The following is a 22625-nucleotide window of genomic DNA, read 5'->3' on the forward strand; positions in this document are numbered from 1 at the left end:
CTGACTTCTGTGACTCAGATCCATACCTAGTCTGAGGGAAATTTGGTTTACACTCAAAGTATTCCCCATCATTCCAATCCTCAACATCCTTAAGAAACTTCTTCCTTTTGATACTTTTGATCTTTATCTGACTAGTCTCCACCTCTTTCTTTAATTGGGCATTGAATTTATCAAACTCAGGGTGGGCTTTATATTCCTCCATCAATATTACACTTTGCACAATCTCCTCCTCCAACTCATCCATTTGTAACTTCTCTTCTTCTACCATCATTTCCATGGTCTCAATTCCTCTCCTAATACAACCTGCTTTCCATTTTACAATAAACCTTTCATTGATTAATTGACCAGATGGTGGTACTTTCTCCCTAATTCCCCATGGAATCACTTTTTTATCAATATATGAATCAAGAGTGGTGACCGTCCATTTCTTCCTCAGCAATTTTAATGTCAATCGTCTATGGCTTCTGAAAACCCTCCTCCAAATTTTGTTATCATCATTTGTACCGTCCTCATCAGCTGCAGTAACTGCACATTCCCTAAAGGTATTGGCCATGTCCTCTACAAAAGCATCAGTAATAGCATACGCCATGTTCACCACAACTCAAAACCATTTAAAACTCAATCATTTTCAGAATTCTCTGATGACAGCCTGTGTGGAAAAAATTAAACGTAATCGTAGTTTGCTCATTACGAGCAACCCTACATGTGACCTGCAAAAAAACAGCATTTTCCTGTCTTATAAGAATGTTCCACAAAATATTTTGCACTTAGTTCAACAAAACCCCATCTGTTGTAAGACTATAAGACTGTTGTGTTTATGATACAGGTGACTTTTAAGGAAATATGTAACTACGTACTGTTAGGTCAAGTAACATGAAAAAAAAGTTTGCCTGAAACTCTGACTTCTGATATTAAAGAAGCGTGTTGGATGCAGCTTAATGGCTTTGTGATTTGGACAATATTAAGCAGAAAGATATGAACCTTTTTTTCTTAACTTGGCAAGCAACCCAGATGACAAAATTCCATTCATTGCTGAAGTTAACATAAACAAATAAATATATTAGTGGACAGCAAACCCGTTTAATTACAACTGGGTCTGCCACAATGAGAATGTCTATTTGCCCCAAGGAATTACAGATCATATAATTAATTCCCAACAGAATATCAAAAAGTGCTTCTTGTGGGGTTTGCCTTGCTCTAGCTCATTATATACCAGTGTAATTTACTGGTTCTTTTACAATAAATGTGAGCAGTATATTTAACATTAATGAGACCTGGAAACAGAAGAGACTTGAAGGTCAGTACTTTCAAATTTATTAAAGGTCAGCTAAAATTATTCTAGCTAAGACCACACATTTTTATGGTCTCTAAATGTGGCCACACTGTAAATGATAGGATTCCAGTTTAACATCAAGATTGAGTACCATAAAAATGATCATGTTTGTAAAGGTTCCTTTGAAAAGGTAATGATTGCTTGATTGTATCTACATCTGTGAGCTGTCCAATAATCATTTGAATGACAGATATCAGTTTACTTAATATTCATGTTCTAAGACTAATAATAAAAAAAAATCTGAAGGGAGCTAACTGGGGTATTATAATGGGTAGAATGCTTAGTGATTATTAGAAATAACAAAATCTTATTTTTTTTATTTTTTTTTTAGTAAACATATTTTGAAGAAAGTAAAATTACATTTAAAATAAAACTATAGTCTTAGAATTGTAAATAATAATAATAATGATAAAGATAGCAAGACATGTGCTGTTGATGACTGAATTCAGACTAAATTAGCACCAAAGACTAAAAATATGTAGGATAATAAAGGATCATAAAGGTACAAAGCCCATCATCAGAGAAATAATATTTAATAGAGATGCAACAAAGCCAAAATTGTTTACATTTCTCAAACCAACATTTTCTTACATTTCTCAAACCTCTCAAATGTCAAATCTTTCACAGTTCTTTGATCTGTGCTAGAAACCTTATGTTAGATTACTTATCTATATAATTACTCCTTAGACCTCCTTAGATAGGTAATCCTAAGTATATAGTGCCACTGCCCGCTTGAAGAGAACCTGCACTGAAACTAAAAAGTCAAAATAAAGATACACAGGTCATACTTAACTCCTGTATAGTCTACTCATCAATCTTTCTCCTCTCCTGATCAATAGATTTTTCCGTCCTCCATTTTAAAAATGGCCATTACCCCATAACAGCCTCTTGGTCAGCACACCATTAAACTGTACTGAAGTATGTATTTCAACAGGCAGGTCTCTCTCTGCAAGTAGTTTTTTTTTTGGGGGGGGGCACAAGTATCTCTATTTTTGCAGCAGGTGGCAGATTGTCTATCTTTTTGTAGGGTAGTTTCTAGGCGTGATAGCTCTCAGGACTAAATTAGAAAATTCCCCCTCTCCCTTTGCAAACTCTGGCACACTGTTGTAACATGGCAGCCAGAGGTGCCCTCACTGTTATGTACTCCTCAGGATAGGTAACCAGTAGTAGTTATTTGCCAGCCAGAGGGAGCCCCCAGTACATGTAGCCAGATGTCCACCCCTCAGTATAATTAGCTGGAGGAGCCCCCAGTATTAGGTAGCTGGAAAAGTGTGCCAAATACATGCAGCCAGATATGTCTCCCAGTATAAGAAATCAGAGGAGCCACCAGTATTATGTAGCCAGTAAGGTGCCCTCAGTAAGGTTAGTCAGAGTGCTCCCCCCCCCCCCGCAGTATAGGTAACCAAAGAGTCCCCCTCAGGATAGGTAGCCAGACAGCCCCCCTAAGTGTAGGTAGCCAGAGAGTCCCACCAGTATAGGTAACCAGAGAATTCCCCAGTATAGGTAGCCAGAGAGCCCTCAACATAGGTAGAACTAGAGAACCCCCCCAGTATAAGTACTTATGGAGTTCTCCAGTAAAGATAGCTAGAGAGTCCCCCAGTGTAGGTAGCCAGACAGCCCTCGAATATAGGTAGCCAGTGTAGGTAGCCAGAGAGCACCTTCGCTATATGCAGCAAGAGAGGGTGGAAGTAACTCACTTCTCTAGGATCCGCACATGGCCCTTCTTCCTCCTAGACCTCCTGTCTCTATGGTGCCAGCATTGTCTATGATAAGGTAAACATCACGTAAGACACCAATGAGATGGGACACCTAGGATTAAAATAGGAGATTTAAACCTCCTTCTGGATCCTATATTGGACACTTCCAAACATAATTCATCTTGTGAGGTTACTGAAAATAGTAAGTTAATAGAGTAATTATTGAATAGAATTTGAGAGAATATGTAGTATAAATGTAAAGGATTTACCTATTCAAGAATTGCTACTGGGTGGGTTACTGGCTACAGTATAACTTAAAGCAGAGAATCCTCCCTACTGGGTTCAAGACTAACATTTGTCCCAAACACAGCAACAAAAATGAACTACATTTTTTTTCTAGCACAACATCATAATAGCTTTTTTTCTTTTTTTCCAGTCCATCAAAGACATGATCTCAGAGCAGAGCAGGACGCATTGGACTTACTAAATTAGCCTTTTAATCTCACCTATGCACCTGTCTCAGAAAGAACACCACATCCTGGAGTAGATGTGCTAAAATAGCAGAACAGAGAAATCTGGGATGTATGTACACACCATTTATCACTTTACCACTCTCACTGAACTGCTACAGTAATAGAACATATTCTGATTCATGCACAGCCAGGTATGATTAAGTGGTTGGAGAGATCCTCCAAATAATATTTGGAGATTTAAAGGGAACCTGAGACAGGGGGAGAGGGGAAGGGGGGGTTGGGGAGAGTAAAAAAAAATTATACCTGGGGCTTCCTCCAGCCCCCTCCAGGCTAATCACTCCCTCGCAGTCCTCTTGCACTGCCTGAATCCTCCGCAATTCGGCCACAAAGTCCTCCGGTCTGGGCATCCTGTGCATGCGTGACGCGGCCGAGTGTGCACCGTCACGCTCCCATAATCTGGGAGCGTTCTGCTTTTGTGCAATACTACTGCTCAGGCGACGGGAGAGCGTGTGCAGCCAGACTGCGCCTGTGCCAACTGGCCCCAACTGAAGGACTTTGGGGGGGCGAATTGCGGAGGATCCAGGCGGCGCAGTAGGATGGCAATGGAGCAATCAGTCTGTTTGGGGCTGGAGGAGGCCCCAGGTATGTATTTTTTTTTAATCTCCCCATCTCAGGTACACCTTAACAGCAGTATACTTAAAGATAAGGGTTTGACTAAGGTTAGTATTATTATTTAGTATTTATATAGGGCGGTACAAAGTATATTATATTTTTATTGCTAACTGTCCCTCAGAGGGGCTCTACTATCATATCAATCTACTCTCTATCTGTGACGGATTGTTAAGAAACCGCCGCGCGTTCTGACAGTGAGGCGGCGGAATCCGCGCACAGAGCGGCGCTTTCCCCACAGCAACATGCTTCTGGTTTGCCTGGACCTAGTAGTGCACACAGATGGAGAGCTACGCGCATGCACGCCACAAGACAGGCTCTTTATGCCAATAAGAGAAGGGTCAGCTGATCGAGGCTGTCAGTTGATCCCAGCTCAGCAGGTGATTGGTTGATGGGAGCTGGGCGGCGCTGTGGAACGCTTTACTATATATATCTCTTGCTGTTCAGTTGCTGGTTGTCTGGCATTGCGAATACCTATGTGTTAGCACTCAGACCTTAGTCAGATCCTTCAGTGTGGTGGAACCAGGTGGACCTGGGAATCCACACTTAGCCAGTTTACTGTGTTATTCCTTAGACCAGTTCCAGGGTGTAGAGACCACGGATCTCACACCCCAGACTAGGAAAACTGTGTATCATCTGTGTTATTCCTTAGACCAGTTCCAGGGTGTAGAGACCATGTACCTCACACCCCAGACTAGGAATACTGTGTATCATCTGTGTTATTCCTTAGACCAGTTCCAGGGTGTAGAGACCACGGACCTCACACCCCAGACTAGGAATACTGTGTACCATCTGTGTTATTCCTTAGACCAGTTCCAGGGTGTAGAGACCACGGACCTCAGACCCCAGACTAGGACCTGTGTTATCATTCTGTTATATATCAGACTAGTTCCAGGGTGTAGAAACCACGGACCTCACACCCAGACTAGGGAACCTGTGTTATCATTCTGTTATACATCAGACTAGTTCCAGGGTGTAGAGACCACGGACCTCACACCCAGACTAGGCATTGTTTGATATCTGTTATGACTTATTGCTTTCCTGACTTTCCCTCAGCTTTCTGATTCGGTACCTTGCATTTCTTACTACCTGTTGCCAAACCCTGCTTGCCTTGGATACCGAATCAGCTTCCTGTCTTCGTACTTTATCTGTCTGTGTATTGCCGACCCGGCCTGCCCGACCTTTCTGGCTGTCACCCACCCCTTGGGTGCTCAGCCCTCCTGCAGGGGCCCCCTGCTCCTCAGAGGGGGCACTGCTGCTAAATCCATCAGGGTCTCCTTCTCCTGGAGTCCTTGACTGCAGTAGAGTCTGTCTCTACTCATTGGACCACCTGCTACCCCGGTGGTCCAAATTACTACTGTTACACCAAACACTTACATGCTTCAGGTGTCCAGAGGTTAGCAATATATCTGTATTATCAGTGATTCTGCAGATCATCAATAATCAGGTATATATCTGTATTCTTGGTGATACTGCAGATCACCAATAATCAGATTCTCTCTGCGTGCTGACACCGATCGTTACACTATCATAGTCATATGTCCATTCTAATCAAGGGGCAATTTTAGAGGAAAGCCAATAACTCATCCATGTGTTTTTGAGATGTGGGAGGAAACCACAGTGCCCAGAGGAAACCCATACAGATATGGGAAACACTAAATATTTTTATGAAAATAATAACAATTTAGAGATGACAGAAGTACTGAAATGAAAAACGTTGAAGTGCATTTTGCATGGTTCAATTATTCATTGTAAGATAAGACAAAACAAGTTTAATGAGATAAATTAAATAATCTTATTGAAAGACTACAGAAACTAGAGCAGAAACCTAAGAAAAATCCTTCCTCAGAGGTGTTAGATAACTTGAATTCAGTACAAATACAGCTCAACACATTAAATAATAAATGTGAACATTATTTTAAGGAAACAAAAAGGCTCCAAATATCGGAATTACACAACTTGAATTCAGTAAAGATAGATCTCAACACATTATTTAATAATAACTGTGAATGTTATTTTAGAGAAACAAAAAGGTGCCAAGTATTGGGATTGGGATATTGGGATTAAATAGGAAAGCCTTCAAATTCCTCACCAAAAACAGGAGGATTCATTTCATAAAAATAGGTAAGGACTGCAGATGGGGGCTACAAGGTTAATACAGAGGTTACAGAAGACACTTTTGTCAAGAACTATGGGAAATCTTATATGTTAGAAGGAAAAAAGTTGAATTTAGAGATTACATTTTTGTTTGAGACTTCAGATTAAAAAGATTCACTTTAGAACCACGGCAGTGTTAGATAAAGAAATCACTGAAAGACTTTATAGCAGCAGGGACGTTGCCATTACTTAGTCCATACGGGTATATAGAGTACCATAACATACATTTTTTGCATTTCTGTAGTTTGGTAAAGGAGACTGAGATTGCAACCTGTTTGTGAATGTAATAACATTTATCACTAAAGAAGGTAAAGTAAAGGTGATATGTTCCAGCTTTAAACTTATTGCATAAACATTGATATGAAAATCTAACCTGATACCCTTGAAATGAAGATTAGAAAGCTATAAGGAAAATGGGAAATTTAATAAATAAACAGGCTATAGATGAAGAAAACATATGAAAGGTAAAAGTTTGCTGCTGTTAGACCCAAATATATTAGTAAAAGGAAGATACTGGGTCATTTTTTTTTCTTTTTTTTAACACACAACTATCAATTCTTCTTATTCCAGCTTGTTAATTTTTGCATCATAACATCCTTAAGATGGTTTTGGCACTAAATGAATTGTGGCGTTGTAAAGGGGATAATACTGTATGTTTCTAGATCTTTCCAAAGAACGTAAAAGCAACCCTGTACATTGAAAGGAGGGAAAAGTTAGCTGCTAGTGTTGGTCGTGTCTAGGAGTACTCCTGAAGAAGTGTGTGATTGCACTTACACACACAGCACTACATGTCCCAGACACACCACATGTACAATGCTCCAAGTCCCAGACACACACACACTGCACTACAAGTCCTAGGCACACTGCACACACAGCACTACAAGTCCCAGGCACACCACACACACAGATCTACAAGTACCTGACACACTAACCACCACACTAGTACACGATGTTTTCTGTCTGGCATCCGTACAAACGGGAAGTGATGCGCTGTTACAATCACTTCCTGATTCGCGTATGCGGAAGTGCACAGAAGCGTATTGTAAAAATACATATCTGTGCATGCCTGCTGCGAGGTTGCAATGCTAACGTGTTTAGAGAACCCTGTGTCGTCCTAAACTAACACAACTACCGGGCTGACGCAGAACACTGTAGCATTGAATCGGGCACTTCCAGCGCATTGTAGGAACTTCCCCATAGACTTTCATTAGGCTGCGGTAGCAGTGCAGCAATTTGCAGCACTGCACTGCCACAGTGTGAAAGGGTTCTCAAGGTTACTAAGGGCCTGCCTGATTGGGGGGAATCTGGGCTAGCTGGACATCTCTATAGTAATTAAGGAAGCTGGGAAGTGATGGACCACCACGAGAGCGTGGCTGGATCATGGCCATCATATGTATTAAGGACTTCCTGTTTTTCCAGACAAATGAGAGCACAGCACTCTGTGAAGCACATTAATTCTCAGCAGTAATTGGTAAGACCCTGAAATAATAGAAGATTAATTTGCATGCATATTTAATGAAGAATATTTAATGCAAATTAAATGCAGCTTAGAACCTGCTAATTCTGATTGACCCAGTTGCAAGCTGCATATGATTTGCATACAAGCCAGAATTATTAGCATCTCATCAATTAAGAACTATTGAGCAAAACTCCAGAATACTAACATAGTGCAGCCAGGAAAAGAAACATGATACTTTCACCTTCCTCTAAGTATTTTCCAAAATAACCCTTTCTTTCTGTCTTTAGGGTTTCCAGCGATGCCTTATTTTGGTCTTTTTCCTGGAGTGACACGATGTAGACCACCAGGCTTTATGCTAGCCCCTCCACCTTCGTCTGTGGTTGCCGTTGCCATGAACTGCTCATATAGAATAGACTTCCCTGCTCCACCATTTCTCGGGCAATACCAGGTAGCCCTTTCTTCTTTTCATTTTACAAGGCAATGCAAATAAAGTCATTAGTATTCTTATCTGTACAAATATGCTAAGATGGAACTAAAGTTCCCCAACAAATTGCAAATCATACAGACACCATTTACTATGAAAATGCAAATGTAAGCTTATTTGCTGAACAAGGCCTTTTATTTATCTTGTATAAGTCACCTGCTGTGAACAGGTTCTATTCAATTCCTTTTGGCTGTCTTATACAGTATGTGGAGATGTATTGCAGGGTTAAGGTCCACATCAATAAAAGTAAAGTTAACCTTCAGGCAGGTTTCACACCGGCAACCGGCAGTAGTGGTGCGATCAGATGACCGCATCCCACCACAACGCTAAAATAGCCTTCAGGGATTTCCTTGTTAATACGTGATAATCCCCCTTCTGGCGTATGAGTGAACCTCTCTAGTGCTCACTTGCTGTGGTGGAAATACAAAGTGCATGGAAGTGTATTTAAACAGTATGCTTCCGTTCATGCGTGCTGCAACGACATAGCAAAAATCATTTAAAAATCCTGCATCGCCATAGACTTACAGTCTGTCGTACGTCGCAGTGCATGTTGCCTGACATTGTTTTGTATGCGTTTTTCATGAGTTTTTTAATTGTGTTTTATGCAAATAGCTAGGAAGACAACAGGAAGTGGAACAACATCACAAAACTATTTTTTTTTATAAAAACGCATATAAAAGTGCATGAAAAACACATGCCATTGCATTTCCATTGACTTTCCATTGACTTTCATTATTTGTGTTTTCAATGCGTTTTTGCATATTATGCAACAAAACCAGCGTTTTTAAAAACGCACGCATACAAAATGCATATGCGGTTTTTTATATGCGTCTTTTCTTGCGGCCCATAGACTTCCATTTTCGGCAAAAACACAGTGTTTTCCGCAACGCTAGCGTTTCTGCTAAGTGTGCACCTAGTCTCAGGGAATGTCTTTATAAACAATAAAACCATTGCTGAGAATACCCCATGATGAGATGGGCTAGTCCAAAACCTGTTGGTTCTGTCAGATTTTTACTACCTACTGCAAGTGACAGCAACATAGAAGAACAGTAATTTATGGCTCATTTTTACTCCGTTTGAAAAATACTTATTATTTGTATATGTCTAAATGTAGTTTAAATTTCATTATCATTTTCATGATAGTGGTCCTTTAAAGAGACTCCGTAACAAAAATTGCATCCTGTTTTTTATCATCCTACATGTCCCAAAAGCTATTCTAATGTGTTCTGGCTAACTGCAGCACTTTCTACTATGACAGTCTCTGTAATAAATCAATGTATCTTTCCCCTGTCAGACTTGTCGGCCTGTGTCTGGAAGGCTGCCAAGTTCTTCAGTGTTGTGGTTCTGCTATGAACTCACCCTTTCTGGCCCCTCTATGCACACTGCCTGTGTGTTATTTAGATAAGAGAGAAGAGAGAAGCTGCTCTAATCAGCTGGATAAATCGTCCTCTGAGCTGGCTGGGCTTTCACATACTGAGGAATTACAAACAAGGGCAAAGCTGTTTGCAGGAAGAAAAGAGCAGCCTGAAACTTCAGTGCATGGGGGAAAGAAACACACAAATGATCTCTTGAGATTCAAAAGGAAGGCTGTATACAGCCTGCTTGTGTATGGATGTATTTTCTATGTGTGGACATACTGTACATCAACCTACTTCCTGTTTTGGTGGCCATTTTGTTTGTTTACAAACAAACTTTTTAAAACTGTTTTTAACCACTTTTAATGAGGCGAGGAGCGGCGAAATTGTGACAGAGGGTAATAGGAGATGTCCCCTAACGCACTGGTATGTTTACTTTTGAGCGATTTTAACAATACAGATTCTCTTTAAGATGGATACACATGCATGAAAAATGCCACTCGAAAACATCGACATGTGATCCTAGTGCAGTACAGGTGCGTTGCGAGGCTATAGACATATCGCAAGTTTACAGCCTTGCAGACAGTGCAATATGTTGGTATGGAGGAGGGAGGAGGAATGATGGATCTCTTGGAGAGGCATGGAAGACTCCATATAAATTCTAGGTGGAGACTTGCTTTTTCCGCGGGCAGCTGTTGGGACAGTAGGAGGACGGGGCCAGGGGGGTGCACGTGTGCACATGCAGTGGATGGTGGCGGTGACAGGGGCGGGAGGGGGGTTGTGAGGGAGGCCTAGAGCCTGTTATTGTAGGTCTACTAGTTACATTATAAAGCAAGATATCTGCTTCCACACTTGCTGAGTGTGAATAGGTAGGAAATTGTGATTTTAACACAAGTGAAATAACTTTTGGCCAAAAGCAGCTAACTACTATATATCCAAGATGTTATTTGGAAACTGTATATAATGCCAGACTGTAGGTCCACTTTAAGTGATCAATTTCATAAGACAGCTATGCATAAAATAACAGTTAGCATTCTTTAAACACTAAATTCAATTTCTCTTTCCATCTTCTGGCAGTATTCTTACAGAAGCCTTTCAAATATTTCATTGTGATTTGTATTGGAGAAAGCGGCTGTAAATTACATGAATATACAATCAATAACCCCTTTTGTAGCAGAACTTTATTATCGGTGCTTTGTATTTCAAATACTAGTTAATCCGAGGACACTGTTTTAGTGTTCTTTGCCAGTAAAGGAATTAAAATTTGTTGCAAGACAAATTGTAGGTTTCCAGATGTGGCAGCCACATATGCAAACCTATTTGGAATAACACACTGTAGCAAAACATGGATGTCCTCATGTTCCCTATAACATAATAGAATATCACAACAACAGCAATAATAATGCATTTATTCAGGATACTCTGTAAGCTGTGAGCTAGTGTGAAGGTCATGGTAGACATTATGCAATAATGATGTGTTAGTTGGCCTTGCCATGTGCAAAATATGACTATAGTAGAAGGAATTGTAGTTGCTATGGAGCTCACACTTACAAAGTAATGTAGCAAGCATTACTAAATATGTGACCTAGCCAGATACTGAGAAGTAAAAAATAAGGAGTCATCCTGTGTAGTTATACGTTCAGCATATTACAAATAGTTGTTGTTACAATACAGTTATTCGGGTTACTGAAATACGGCTTTTTGATTGTTTATGTCTTTAGTCGATTAACTTCCCTTTTACAGGTAATTATGGATTTTTTTTTCCGCATGGCATTTATGGTGAAATTTTAAATGGCCACACAATAAAGAAGTGTACACCTTCAGTAAGTTGTTCTGTATGTGGCTAGACCACTTGGTCACCGCTCAAATATAATGTGATGTAAAGATGTGGCTGGCACCATCCAATGCTCTTTCACGTTTTATTAACCACTTCATTAATCAGTGTTTTTTCACCTTATGCATCCGAGCAACTTTCACCTCCCATTCATTCGCCAATAACTTTATCACTACTTATCAGAATGAATTGATCTATATCTTGTTTTTTTCTACCACCAATTAGGCTTTCTTTGGGTGGTACATTTTGCTAAGACTTATTTTTTCTAAATGCATTTTAATGGGCATATTAAGAACAAATTTAAAAAATTCATTATATCTCAGTTTTCATCCATTGTAGCTTTAGAAATGATACATGCTACCATAATTAAAACTCATGTATTTTATTTGGCCATATGTCCCGGTTATTAGATCATTTAAATGATGTCCTTATCACAATGTATGGTGCCAATATTTTATTTGGAAATAAAGGTGCATTTTTTCAGTTTTGCATCCATCACTATTTACAAGCTTATACTTTTTAAAAAAATAATAGTAATATAGCCTTCTGACATGCATAGTAAAAAAAGTTCAGACCCTTAGGTAATTATTTATGTTTTTGTTTTTTTTATTGTGATTTTTTTTTTGCGAAAAATGTTATTTAGTATTTTTTGGAGAGTGTTGGAGGTAAACAGTTAATTTATAAATGTAATTGAATGTCTGTTTATTTAAAAGGTGTATGTAGATGTAGTGCTACTATTAGAACACAAGATGGCCTCAGTCAATTTTTTTTTCATTCTGTAAGCGAGCGATCACGCTTACAGGAAGTGAAGGGAGGACAAGATTTTTTTTTTACTTCAGAAAGATTGCAGCTTTTCATAGTAGCCGTCGTTCTTTCTAACAGGGACTTAGATCAATGAATGGGAACTGCGTTCCTATTCATTGATCTCTGGGCTAACAGGCAGCAGCACAGGAGCGCCGTGGGTATGCGCGCAATCGGCCACGGGAGCACGCAGCAGCAGCCTTTTGGACGTAGCAACTATTTCCAAAAGGCTAAACTAGTTAAAGACTGTCACTAAACCTCAAAATGTTTCTGAGGGCTGACAAGCTCCTTTGTCAAGCTATGCCAGTTATTTTTACTTTACAGTATCTGGCTATGACAGTCATAGCTTGACAAAGCAGCTCGTTAGGGCTACAAAACTTTATGATGTTTTGTGACAGTCTTTAACAATACGTGAAAGAGCATTGGATGGTGCCAGCCCCATCTTTACTTCATATTATACTCGAGTGGTGAAATTACAGGGGAACTGAAGTAAGAGGTATATGGAGGCTGCCATATTTATTTCCTTTTAATCAATACCAGTTGCCTGGCAGCCCTGCTGGTCTATTTCTCTACAGTAGTATCTGAATAGAACCAGAAACAAGCATGCAACTAGTCTTGTCAGATCTGACTTTAAAGTCTGAAACACCTGATCTGCTGCATGCTTGTTCAGGGACTATGGCTAATAGTATTAGAGCCCGAGAATCAGCAGGGCTGCCAGGCAACTGGTATTGCTTAAAAGGAAATAAACATGGCAGCCTCCATATACCTCTCTCTTCAGTTCCCCTTTAAAAAAAGAGGTAAATGGACAAGCCACTGGTGACCTCTTTTGCAAAATGTCACTTGCTTATTTTGCTGATCATCTTTTTTTTTTTTTTTTTTTTTTTTTTTTTGATCACTGGGATGCAGAACAGGTGTTGGCATTCCAGTAGACAAATGTTGCAGGTGTGATGTAGACACTTGTGAACCTAAAGTACCCCTGAACTGGGTTGTAAATAAAATGCTTTTTATACAGTTTAATTTCTGGTGCTTTGACTTACGTCACAGCACAATCCTCTTCCTCCAGCGCCCCCTGTGTCCCCCGTTTTGTTCAGCCGAAATATTCGACTTGAGCAGAGCGTTGATGATGGGAGGGAAGAAAGTATCAGTACTTCCTTTTCTCTGGCCGTCCATAGCTCCACCCCCTTTACTCGCCACTTATAGTTCCCGATCTGAGACTGCACACAGCGCGCTGGGGAACTACACTGTGTGCAGGCTTGAGATAATTGAGATGAGAGCGATAGCGTACTAATATACACTATCATTATGACCTCGATTACCACAAGCTCACACACAGCGCAGCTCCCCTGCGCGCTGTGTGCGGTACTCAGATCAGAAACGATAAGCTACAAGTACAGGGGGTGAAGCTAAGGATGGGCAGAGAGGAAGAAGTACTGACACTTCCTCCCTGCCCATCATCAAAGACTTAGTAGAGCAGGGGACAGAGGGGGAGTGGGGCGGAGAAAGATGGTGCTTTGATGTATATCAGAGCACCAGAAATTTAACGATATAAAAAGTATATTGTTCAAAACCCCTTTCAGGAGTTCTTTAGCAATGCACAACATTCCCACCATTCAACATTGAGATCTTCACTGTGATTCCCCAACATCACCTCATCCTTCCCCCTTTCCACTCACTTACCAGCTTCAGCCAACCCATCCTTTTGTCCTCTCTTCCAGCCATGCATTGATTTCACCCCCCCCCCCCCCCCCGACCATAGGGAGCTGGATGGTCAGGCCAGATTTTTCTGCCCATCTAGCCCACCCAGCTAGCTTTCTATGGTCTGGGGATGATAACGTCAGCACAGCCCCGGAAGAGAGGATGGACGAAGGGATGGCTAAAGCTCCAGGAAGACCAGGATGGTAAGGATGGTAAGAAGGGGGTAAGAGGTGACCTAGGCTGCTAGCTTTATCATGAGGCAGTTTGGCAGGGGAATCCATGTTTGAGTCAGGATTTGCGGTTTTAAAATACAATGAATATTTCTCAAACCCACAAATATTAGCTAAACCCATGCAAGCAAATCACACCATCAGGTTTGCCTGGGAAACCACACAATGCTGAATTCCCCCAACAATATTGCACAAATCTGTTTGTATTTCCACTTCAAATGTCATCTATCTAAGAACTTTCAAAATCAACTGCAGTTATTTGTTATTTACGTGGCAACAGTACTCTGGAGATGTGATAAGGAAACAGAATATCCTAGCATGTCCACTGATCTTCTACTAGCTTCTGGTTCAGTAACTAGTAATCTGTTTGACTGACAGCTAATGGCTTTGGTTGGCTCAGTTTATTTCCTTTAAGTTTATATACTCTTTTGGTCCTTTCACACTGGAATGGTGCGACATTTTACTGCAGCCTACGCTGAGGCAATGAAAGTCTATGGGGTAGTTCACATTGCCTGTGGTGCTGTGCGCCTGAAGTACCCTATCGAACATGAGCACATACCTTACCTTGCGGCTTCTGCAGCAACCTGCGGTGACGTACGACAGACCGGAGGTCATGCAAGTCTATGGCAATGCGTGTTTTTTTAAAAAGACCATTGAAAGTTTTCCGTGTCGCACATCATCTTTTCGGGCCACAGGAAGTGAGCACTAGAGAGCATCACCTCCTGTATGGCCTGCCATCTTTATGTTTGTATACTCAGTGTTCTGAAGCCAGTAGAAAAAAAAATACCTGGACTACCAGAATGCTCTGGGAGAAGAATTCTGCATAGCTAAACAGCTCAGGCCATGATATCACTGGGAAGGCAGGGCTACATACCAATATACAGCATTGTATAGATATAGGAGGTATTTGTGATGCTGAAACAAGGATTATTAATGTATTAATGAGTGGGTATCCTTAATAATTTGCTACATTATTCCACTATATGTTACTACGGTGCCACGTTAAGACACAGTTCACAATTCTTTTCATCTAAAATTGTTTGTTTTTATGCTACCAGCAAGCAAGAAAATACTCAGAATTATTTTGACAGTACTTTTCCACATACTTTTTGATACTTTTTTAATTGCAGAGTGCTGACAACAAGTTCGAAAAATGATCTCCTAGGAGAAAACTTTGGGAAAAAAGTAAATTGAATAAGTGCCTGGGAGAGGCAAATGCTTGCTCACAAGGCAGCACCTAGCTCTTTAAAGTGAACCAGAGACGAAGCACCCTCATGTATTTTACTATATATATATCAGTGGGATCATTAGAGAAAACACCTACCCTGCTTTCTTTTTCATTCTTCACTGCTCAGCTTTCTTCTTATCATCTCTGATAAAATCCCCGACTGAGCATTCAGTCTGGCTTTGCTCAGGAATCATTATAGCTGAGTCTGTGTTCTCTGATGTCTTTTTCAAGCCCAAACCTGCCCCTTGTGGCTCTGCTCAGGAATCATTATAGCTGAGCCATTATAGCAAAGCCAGACTAAATGCTCAGTCAGGGATTTTATCAGGTCTGATAACAAGCAGGCTGAGCAATGAAGAATGAAACAGAAAGCAGGATAGGTGTTTTCTCTAATGTCCCCACTGATATTTATGGTAAAATACATGAGGGTGCTTTGTCTCTGGTTCACTTTAAATGATCTGTGGGGTAAAGCCAGTCTGCAAATTTAAAGGCACAGTACAGTACATGTGCCCAGACCTGAAGTACCATATTGAGCATTGGCTGAACCGAATAAAAGGAGAGAGAGAGTTTCACATAGTAATGTGGCAGCAGGGGTGGCCCATGCAGCCAGTCTCCATTGACCCCACCTACCTGTGAGCTACATTACCTCCGAAATACCAAAAGCATAGATAAGCGGGTGGGTTCCCGAGCACTACCACCACCCGGAACCACCCACTGTATGCTAGAGAGAGGGGGCAAGGTGGGTAGCCCTCCCCACTGCTCTCCCCACCAGGAAAGACAGCGACCCACCGCTACTAGCTGGATAAAACAAACTCATCAAGTAGCACCTGGCTATTTAATTGATTCTCTAGGGTAATGCCAGTCTCCGCTCACCATAAAAACAGAAGCCGAAAATGAGCACATTAGGTTTCAAGTTTACTATTTGTCCTGGATGAAGATGAGATATGTGAACATTCATTAACCTCTGGTAGTGTAAACAAAGCAAAGCATAGTGCAATTTGTAATTAATAATGTAGTTCTATTTTCAGTTTTCATGACGGTTAGTAGAGGATCATCAGAGACAATCACCATATAAAAGCATTACAGGCAGACCTCCATCATGTTAACTAACCCTCAATGCAAATGGATATAATATATTGTATATTGCTGTCAAAGTGATCATTAGTCACGGGATTCACCAGGGAGTGGTGCTCTTACTTATTGCCTTAATGATCAGCCATTAGAGTGTTCACTCAAGACATTCTTAATTATTATTGCAATTTCTCTCTCAGATAGAAAAAATATTTTAATTGTTAAACCTTTTGTTTGCCCTACAAAGTTTTGATGGCTGTGATAGCTTATGCTACAACCCTACCTTCTTCTGCTGATAGACCTTGCCTTGCTAGAAACATATATCATTACTGAACTCGCTGTCCAATCTCAAATGGTGCTGATGTTGCTAATTTACAAATAAAATAAATAAAAACATCAGAAGGCATCTCTTTGACCATTTTGTTCTCATGACTTCCTACACAGTTTAGTAGGTAGAAATCACTGTTAAGGAGCAGATGCCAAACTTATAAACTTATTAAACTGAATAAATTAGTTTCTAGCTAATTAAACTCTGTAACAGGGGACCAGGAGAAATAATACATATAATGAAAGTCTACAATAAAGTGTGAGTTAATGTGGCATGTCCAGCTAGTTAGCTACATGACTCTCTGGCTCACTAATTTGGAAGTGAATTGACACATCTCTCTAGCTACCTATCTGAGTCTCTTCTTATGTTTTTACCCAAGCTGCTTGAATGACATGGTTACTCAGACCTAGTTAACTACCTCTCTACTGACTCCGTCTTTAATTAACTTCAATCTGATTTCTGCTCCCACCACGCTACAGAAACATTACCACACTAATGCTGGATACACACGGTGCGTTCGCGCACTCGATTTCCCGCTCGATTCCCGTCAATTCGTTTACTTCCAACATTTCCGATTTGGATTTCGATGGATCGTTAGGTCGATTCGCATGCAAAGTATGCCAAATCGACCTAACGATCCATTGAAATCCAAATCGGACATGTTGGAAATAAATGAATCGACGGGAATCGAGCTGGAAATCGAGTGCGCGAACGCACCGTGTGTATCCAGCATAAGGAAATAATTGGCATACTAGGTGCTAAATCTAACGACTACTATTCTAAACTAATTCTTCTTGTTCTATTCTTTGATACTGCTGACCATCCTTTACTACTCCAGTTCCTATCTGCATTCAAGGCTGTTCTTTCTCATAGCTTCCTTCGTATTTTAGTAGAAAGGCTTTCAATGTCATCCATTCCTAATTTCACCACCTCCCTTCATCCTCTGTCTATTGGAATACTTCAGGGCTCAGTCTTAGTACCTTATATTTTCTCTATGTACACTTGCGTCTTGGCCAGCTCTTTTGACTTGAAATATCTCTTTTATGCAGATGATACCTAATTCTATGTGCTCCTGTTTTTTATGCTTCAACTTTTTATGTATAAACACGTATCTTTCATGTCCTCTTGTTTATTCAAATTGAACATATGATGTCATGGTAGCATACTGTATAGCACTTCCACTGGGCAGTGCTAGGGTGACAGGATTAAATCTGGACACTAATTGCTTGGAGTTTGCACATTCTCCTTGTATTTGCATTGATTTCCCCTGGCCACTTTCCTAACACATACCAATAACACATACATGTTAAATGATTCACCCCCAAATTGGTATTAGACTATAATAGGAACATTAGACTATGACTATGGTCGGGATTAGATTATAAGGGTGCCATCAGTTCTGAAGACATTGGAAACTTGTGTGAAACACAGGAAATACATTAAAAGATAATAGTACTTCTAAACACTCACATATGTAAGTATAGTAATGTTTGCTCCTCAAAGTGCACCAAAATATAAAACTCCCCAAACAAAGGCAGCCATGCTCATCCTGCTGTAACTTAGGTAAGGTAAAACAGGTGCTGACTGAGGTGCTAAATTTACGGGCAAACAATCATTAACACTCTGCACTCAAAACATACAGTGCAACATAAGACCAAGGCAACTGCTAAATTCTTTAAACTCTGGGGACAATTTATTAAGAAATATGTTCCAAGAACGCAGTTAAATAATATTATGCAACCATTCAAATGGACAAGATGGTATCTACTGGGACGTATAGCTGGAAACCTGGGTATATTTGATGTAGGAGATTGAGATTCAGTCTATCTCCCGTCCTACCTTTACATAAGTCACTTGGGGGATGTAAAAACAACATCTATTTATTCCTTTATTGGAATTTGGGGCCTTGGTCTTATCTGGGTCTTCCCAGGGGCTTTTGCTTGGAGATCAGGACGTCTGCGGTATTAGGCTAGAAATAGCCTAACGGTTTCCTGCCATGGCTCCCTCAGGTTGAGGCTTTGCCATGTGCAGGCTAGTTAAAAGGGAAAAATTATATAAAAATGGGCTGACCATTATCTTCATGTAGTGCCACCTACCAGTTTAACTGTTTTAAGAAACAATGCTGCTATATCCTTCAAGTATATACTGCTGGAATATCTTGATTAGCTGCACTATGTGATTAGTTGATCATTTTCACTGTACTGTTTATATTTCAGTCCAATAAAAATGTGTTAAAAAAAAAAACATACAGTGCAGAGAGAGGGGTTTAAAATGGCAGAAATCACTTGGACCCTACTATACCTATCTACAGTCTGAAAAAGTCAGAAATTATTTTCATAGAAGAGTTGTCCACAGAATGCCACAGGTGAAAACAAAGCCAAATGACTAATTTACACAAAAACGTACGGTTTATGGTGCAGAAAAAATAGCAGCAGATACCCTGCACTGATGACTCAAAATTTAAAATATTTGGCTTTACACGAAAACGGCTTGTCTCCCAACGAGCTGGACAAGGGTCGCTGCTACCTGCCACCAGCAGTGAACCATAGTGTAGGTTTCTTGGACGTTGAAGGTATGGAGTTAGTCATTTGGTCAGCAATGATGGCACTCTCACCACTGAGGATGGAATACAGGCAGAACCATATCCATAAATCAATGCAAGGCAATCAGTGAGGCATAACTCCCAAATTCGATCTGCAGCATCACAATAGCCCAAAACATATGGCTAAAATTATAACCTATATACAATGAAAAGAAAAACATGGAATCAAGCAACAAAAGTTATGACATCCATAGAAGTAGCTCCTGAAGGCCAATCCTTCAAGAGATGACTGTTCGTTTAAGTAAAAAGAATATCACATGCAAGAGTTGACCTTTATTTTAAAACTCATGTATTGCAAACACATACTACAACGGCTTGTATTTATGACAGTAAAAGCCTTTATTTTCCAAAGGCTATGTGTGTTCAAATACGCACAAAGTATTTTTGCAAAACAGGAAAAAACTTTTTATAATGCTCTTTGTGTAAAGGCATTAGAAATATTGTTTGCTTGGTTTCGCCTATCTGCTTCCATCTGTCACTTTTAATATGCATCGCTGGTCCGTGTATGAGAATTGATTGCAGGTATAACAAGTTATCCACATGCCTTAGTCTGCCTGTTAATTATCTGAAGATTACCGCCTGTGCACACACTTCACAAGTAGGCAATGATACCACATGGAATGTTAAACTCCTCGGACACTAATTAATAGCATTTACAGTGACAGTCACATTATCCTTCTGAGCTATTTTTTCCCTATCTGACTGCAAGATCATTTTCCGTAGCAATGACTCACTGACAATATCTTCAAGTGACCTTACCAATCATGTCCACTAGGACAAGGGCTTAATATTATTCCACTACAAGATTTGTGTACACTTGTTTTCACAGTAAATTCGCAGCTAATTTGCTTCAAAGGGTAATTCCACTTTAGTTAAAAAGCCGACATAAATGTAACATTAGTGCTGCAAAAGTAATTTCCTAATGTAAAGTTATTAAGAAGAGAAGACATGAGCTGTCCCAAGGCGTGGAGTCTAAGTGGCTGTGGGTCTTCACCAGAGCATCCCGCATGTGATGATGGGCTGCTGTCACCCTTAGTGGTCAATGTACTACATTACTGTCTAGTAGCCACTGAAGTTGCTGCTAACTAGGGAGGTTGGTCATGGAAGATGTTTTGGTTTATATGAAAGAGGAGGCTACAGATAGAGAAAAAGGAGTTTGCAATTGGGGAGCATTATGTGTAAGAGGGGTGCTGTTGCCCAAAGAAGATGTAGATGAAAGAGGGACTACCGTACATGGATTTTACACATGCAAGATAGGGCTACACACAGAATGGGAGGTTGTTTGCTGTACGTTGAAAGTGGAGGCCACAAGAAAGTTGGTCTGGTGTCGGGTAAAGTAAAAATCTGGCCATGACCTCTGGGATTGTCCCACTAGTGACAGAGAGAAAAACGGTTACCGCTAAGAGAGTGCAGGCTGGCATCAGAAGGATAATATCAGAAGGGTCACACTGAGTCCAAGAGCACATAGCCATGAATCATAAGTCAAGTCCAGGAGAAGTTGTGGCAGGCAGAATCCAGTCATAAATAAGATTCTAGCCAGAGGACAGAGTGACAGATAACAAGCAAAAGCAGGCTCAAGCTGGGTTACAACAGGACGTCAGATCAAACCAAGTACTAGAGAGCAGGAAGGAACAAAGTGAGGACACGAATCAGAAATCACAAGACAAAATAAGCAGGAAGCAACAGAAAGGGTACTTAGAGCACACACTCAATGAACTGGCAGGGCCCTGCTGATCAGAAAGCTACTATAGATTCTGGGTTTCCCAGGTGTACAGCAAGTGTGTGAATGTATTAATTCTACTAAGTTCATTCTAGAGGCAAAAAGCCCAAGTGTCCTAACTTCTTCTTTTCCACTGCTTGACTATATGTCTTCTGCGACAGTACATTGTGATTGCCTTGTGGAAATGTAGCATGAGTACAGATTATACCTAGTATTGTATGGCTCCCCTTCAGAAATCCACTGGGTCTGATCACACACAAATGAGCAGAGTGTTCTTAAACTATAACCTGAATAAATCACAATTAGGTATTTGAGGTGACAGTAATTTAACATCTGTACATAGCTTAACATAGCAAATACAGTAAAATGGCCAGCGGTGAACCGCTTTGGTTTCCTTTTGGCTGCAGCATTTGGATTCGTTCTGGCTGAAGTGAGTTGGTTGGCTCCAGTGGCTGCAGGTGGGTTGGTGCCAGAGGTTGGGCTGTGGCAGCCCCCATGGGTCCCGTTATAGCACTAGGTGCTCAGATATGGCTGTTGCTATAATAAAGTCGAGCATCAGGGGGTTACTTTGGGCACTGGGTACCAAGTTGGCTGTGGTGGATGTCAGGGGTTCAGCTGTGGCGCTGGGTGATTGGCTGTACTATAGCCAATCAGGGGGTTATTTTTGATGCTAGAGGTTTGTGATGCTGGGTGTCAGGTTAAACTTTAGCTGAGCGGGGGATTACTTTAGACACCAGGAGGTTGGCTGTGGCACTGGGGTTAGAGGTTAGTGTTAGGTTTAGTTATGGGAGGGTTAGAATTAGGTGAATGGGTATGAGTTTAGTGTTAGCCATCATTATAAGAGGGTTAGGGCCATATCCTATTCAAGGTGATAAGTAGCTTACAGATGCGAGCTACTTATCACCTTGGCATCGCGCGAGGATTACTGGCAAATCCTATTGCCCATATCCCTCGCGCGATGGCCGATCGTTAGGGAGCATTACTCAGGCGAAGGCCTGAGCGATGCTCCCTTTTACCGAGCGATGGGGAGTGAGGTTTACGCTGTGGTGCTGTCCATCAGCACCACGGCCTCACTCCCCACACATGCGCACTCGCCCGCCGAACATCGCCGACATCTTCCGCCGCAGCATCTGGGGGTCTCCTTTAATAAGGAGACCCCCAGAGCTCCCCGTCGGGTCGCCGCAAAGTTTAGAAGCCCCCGCGCAGCTCTGCAAAGGCTCCCCTGTCATACGTACCGCCGCCGATCACCCGCCGCCTCTCACCGCAAAATCCGTCACGTAATTACAGTGTATCTAACACTGTAATTACTGTCCGCATAGAAGGAGCCCGGGCAAAGCATCTTTGAATCTGCAGCCTGGGCTCCCCATTGGTCCGCTGTCTGAGCCTTTTTATTGGTTCAGACAGCAGACCAATGGGGAGCCCAGGCTGCAGATTCAAAGATGCTTTGCCCGGGCTCCATCTATGCGGACAGTAATTACAGTGTTAGATACAC

The 22625-nt window shown here is 41.0% G+C and overlaps 1 protein-coding gene across 1 annotated transcript in view; it reads left to right on the top strand.

Moving 5' to 3' along the window:
- The window catches only part of C2H1orf94 (chromosome 2 C1orf94 homolog), a 176259-nt gene that overhangs the window by 67534 nt on the left and 86100 nt on the right, over positions 1 to 22625 (top strand). Inside the window, exon 3 of the mRNA XM_068265408.1 lies at positions 8076 to 8236. Within this exon, the coding sequence (XP_068121509.1) occupies positions 8076 to 8236 (161 nt within the window). The remainder of the gene's footprint in view (positions 1 to 8075; positions 8237 to 22625) is intronic.

The sequence above is a fragment of the Hyperolius riggenbachi genome, chromosome 2 (assembly GCF_040937935.1).
Source record: "Hyperolius riggenbachi isolate aHypRig1 chromosome 2, aHypRig1.pri, whole genome shotgun sequence".
NCBI lineage: Eukaryota > Metazoa > Chordata > Amphibia > Anura > Hyperoliidae > Hyperolius > Hyperolius riggenbachi.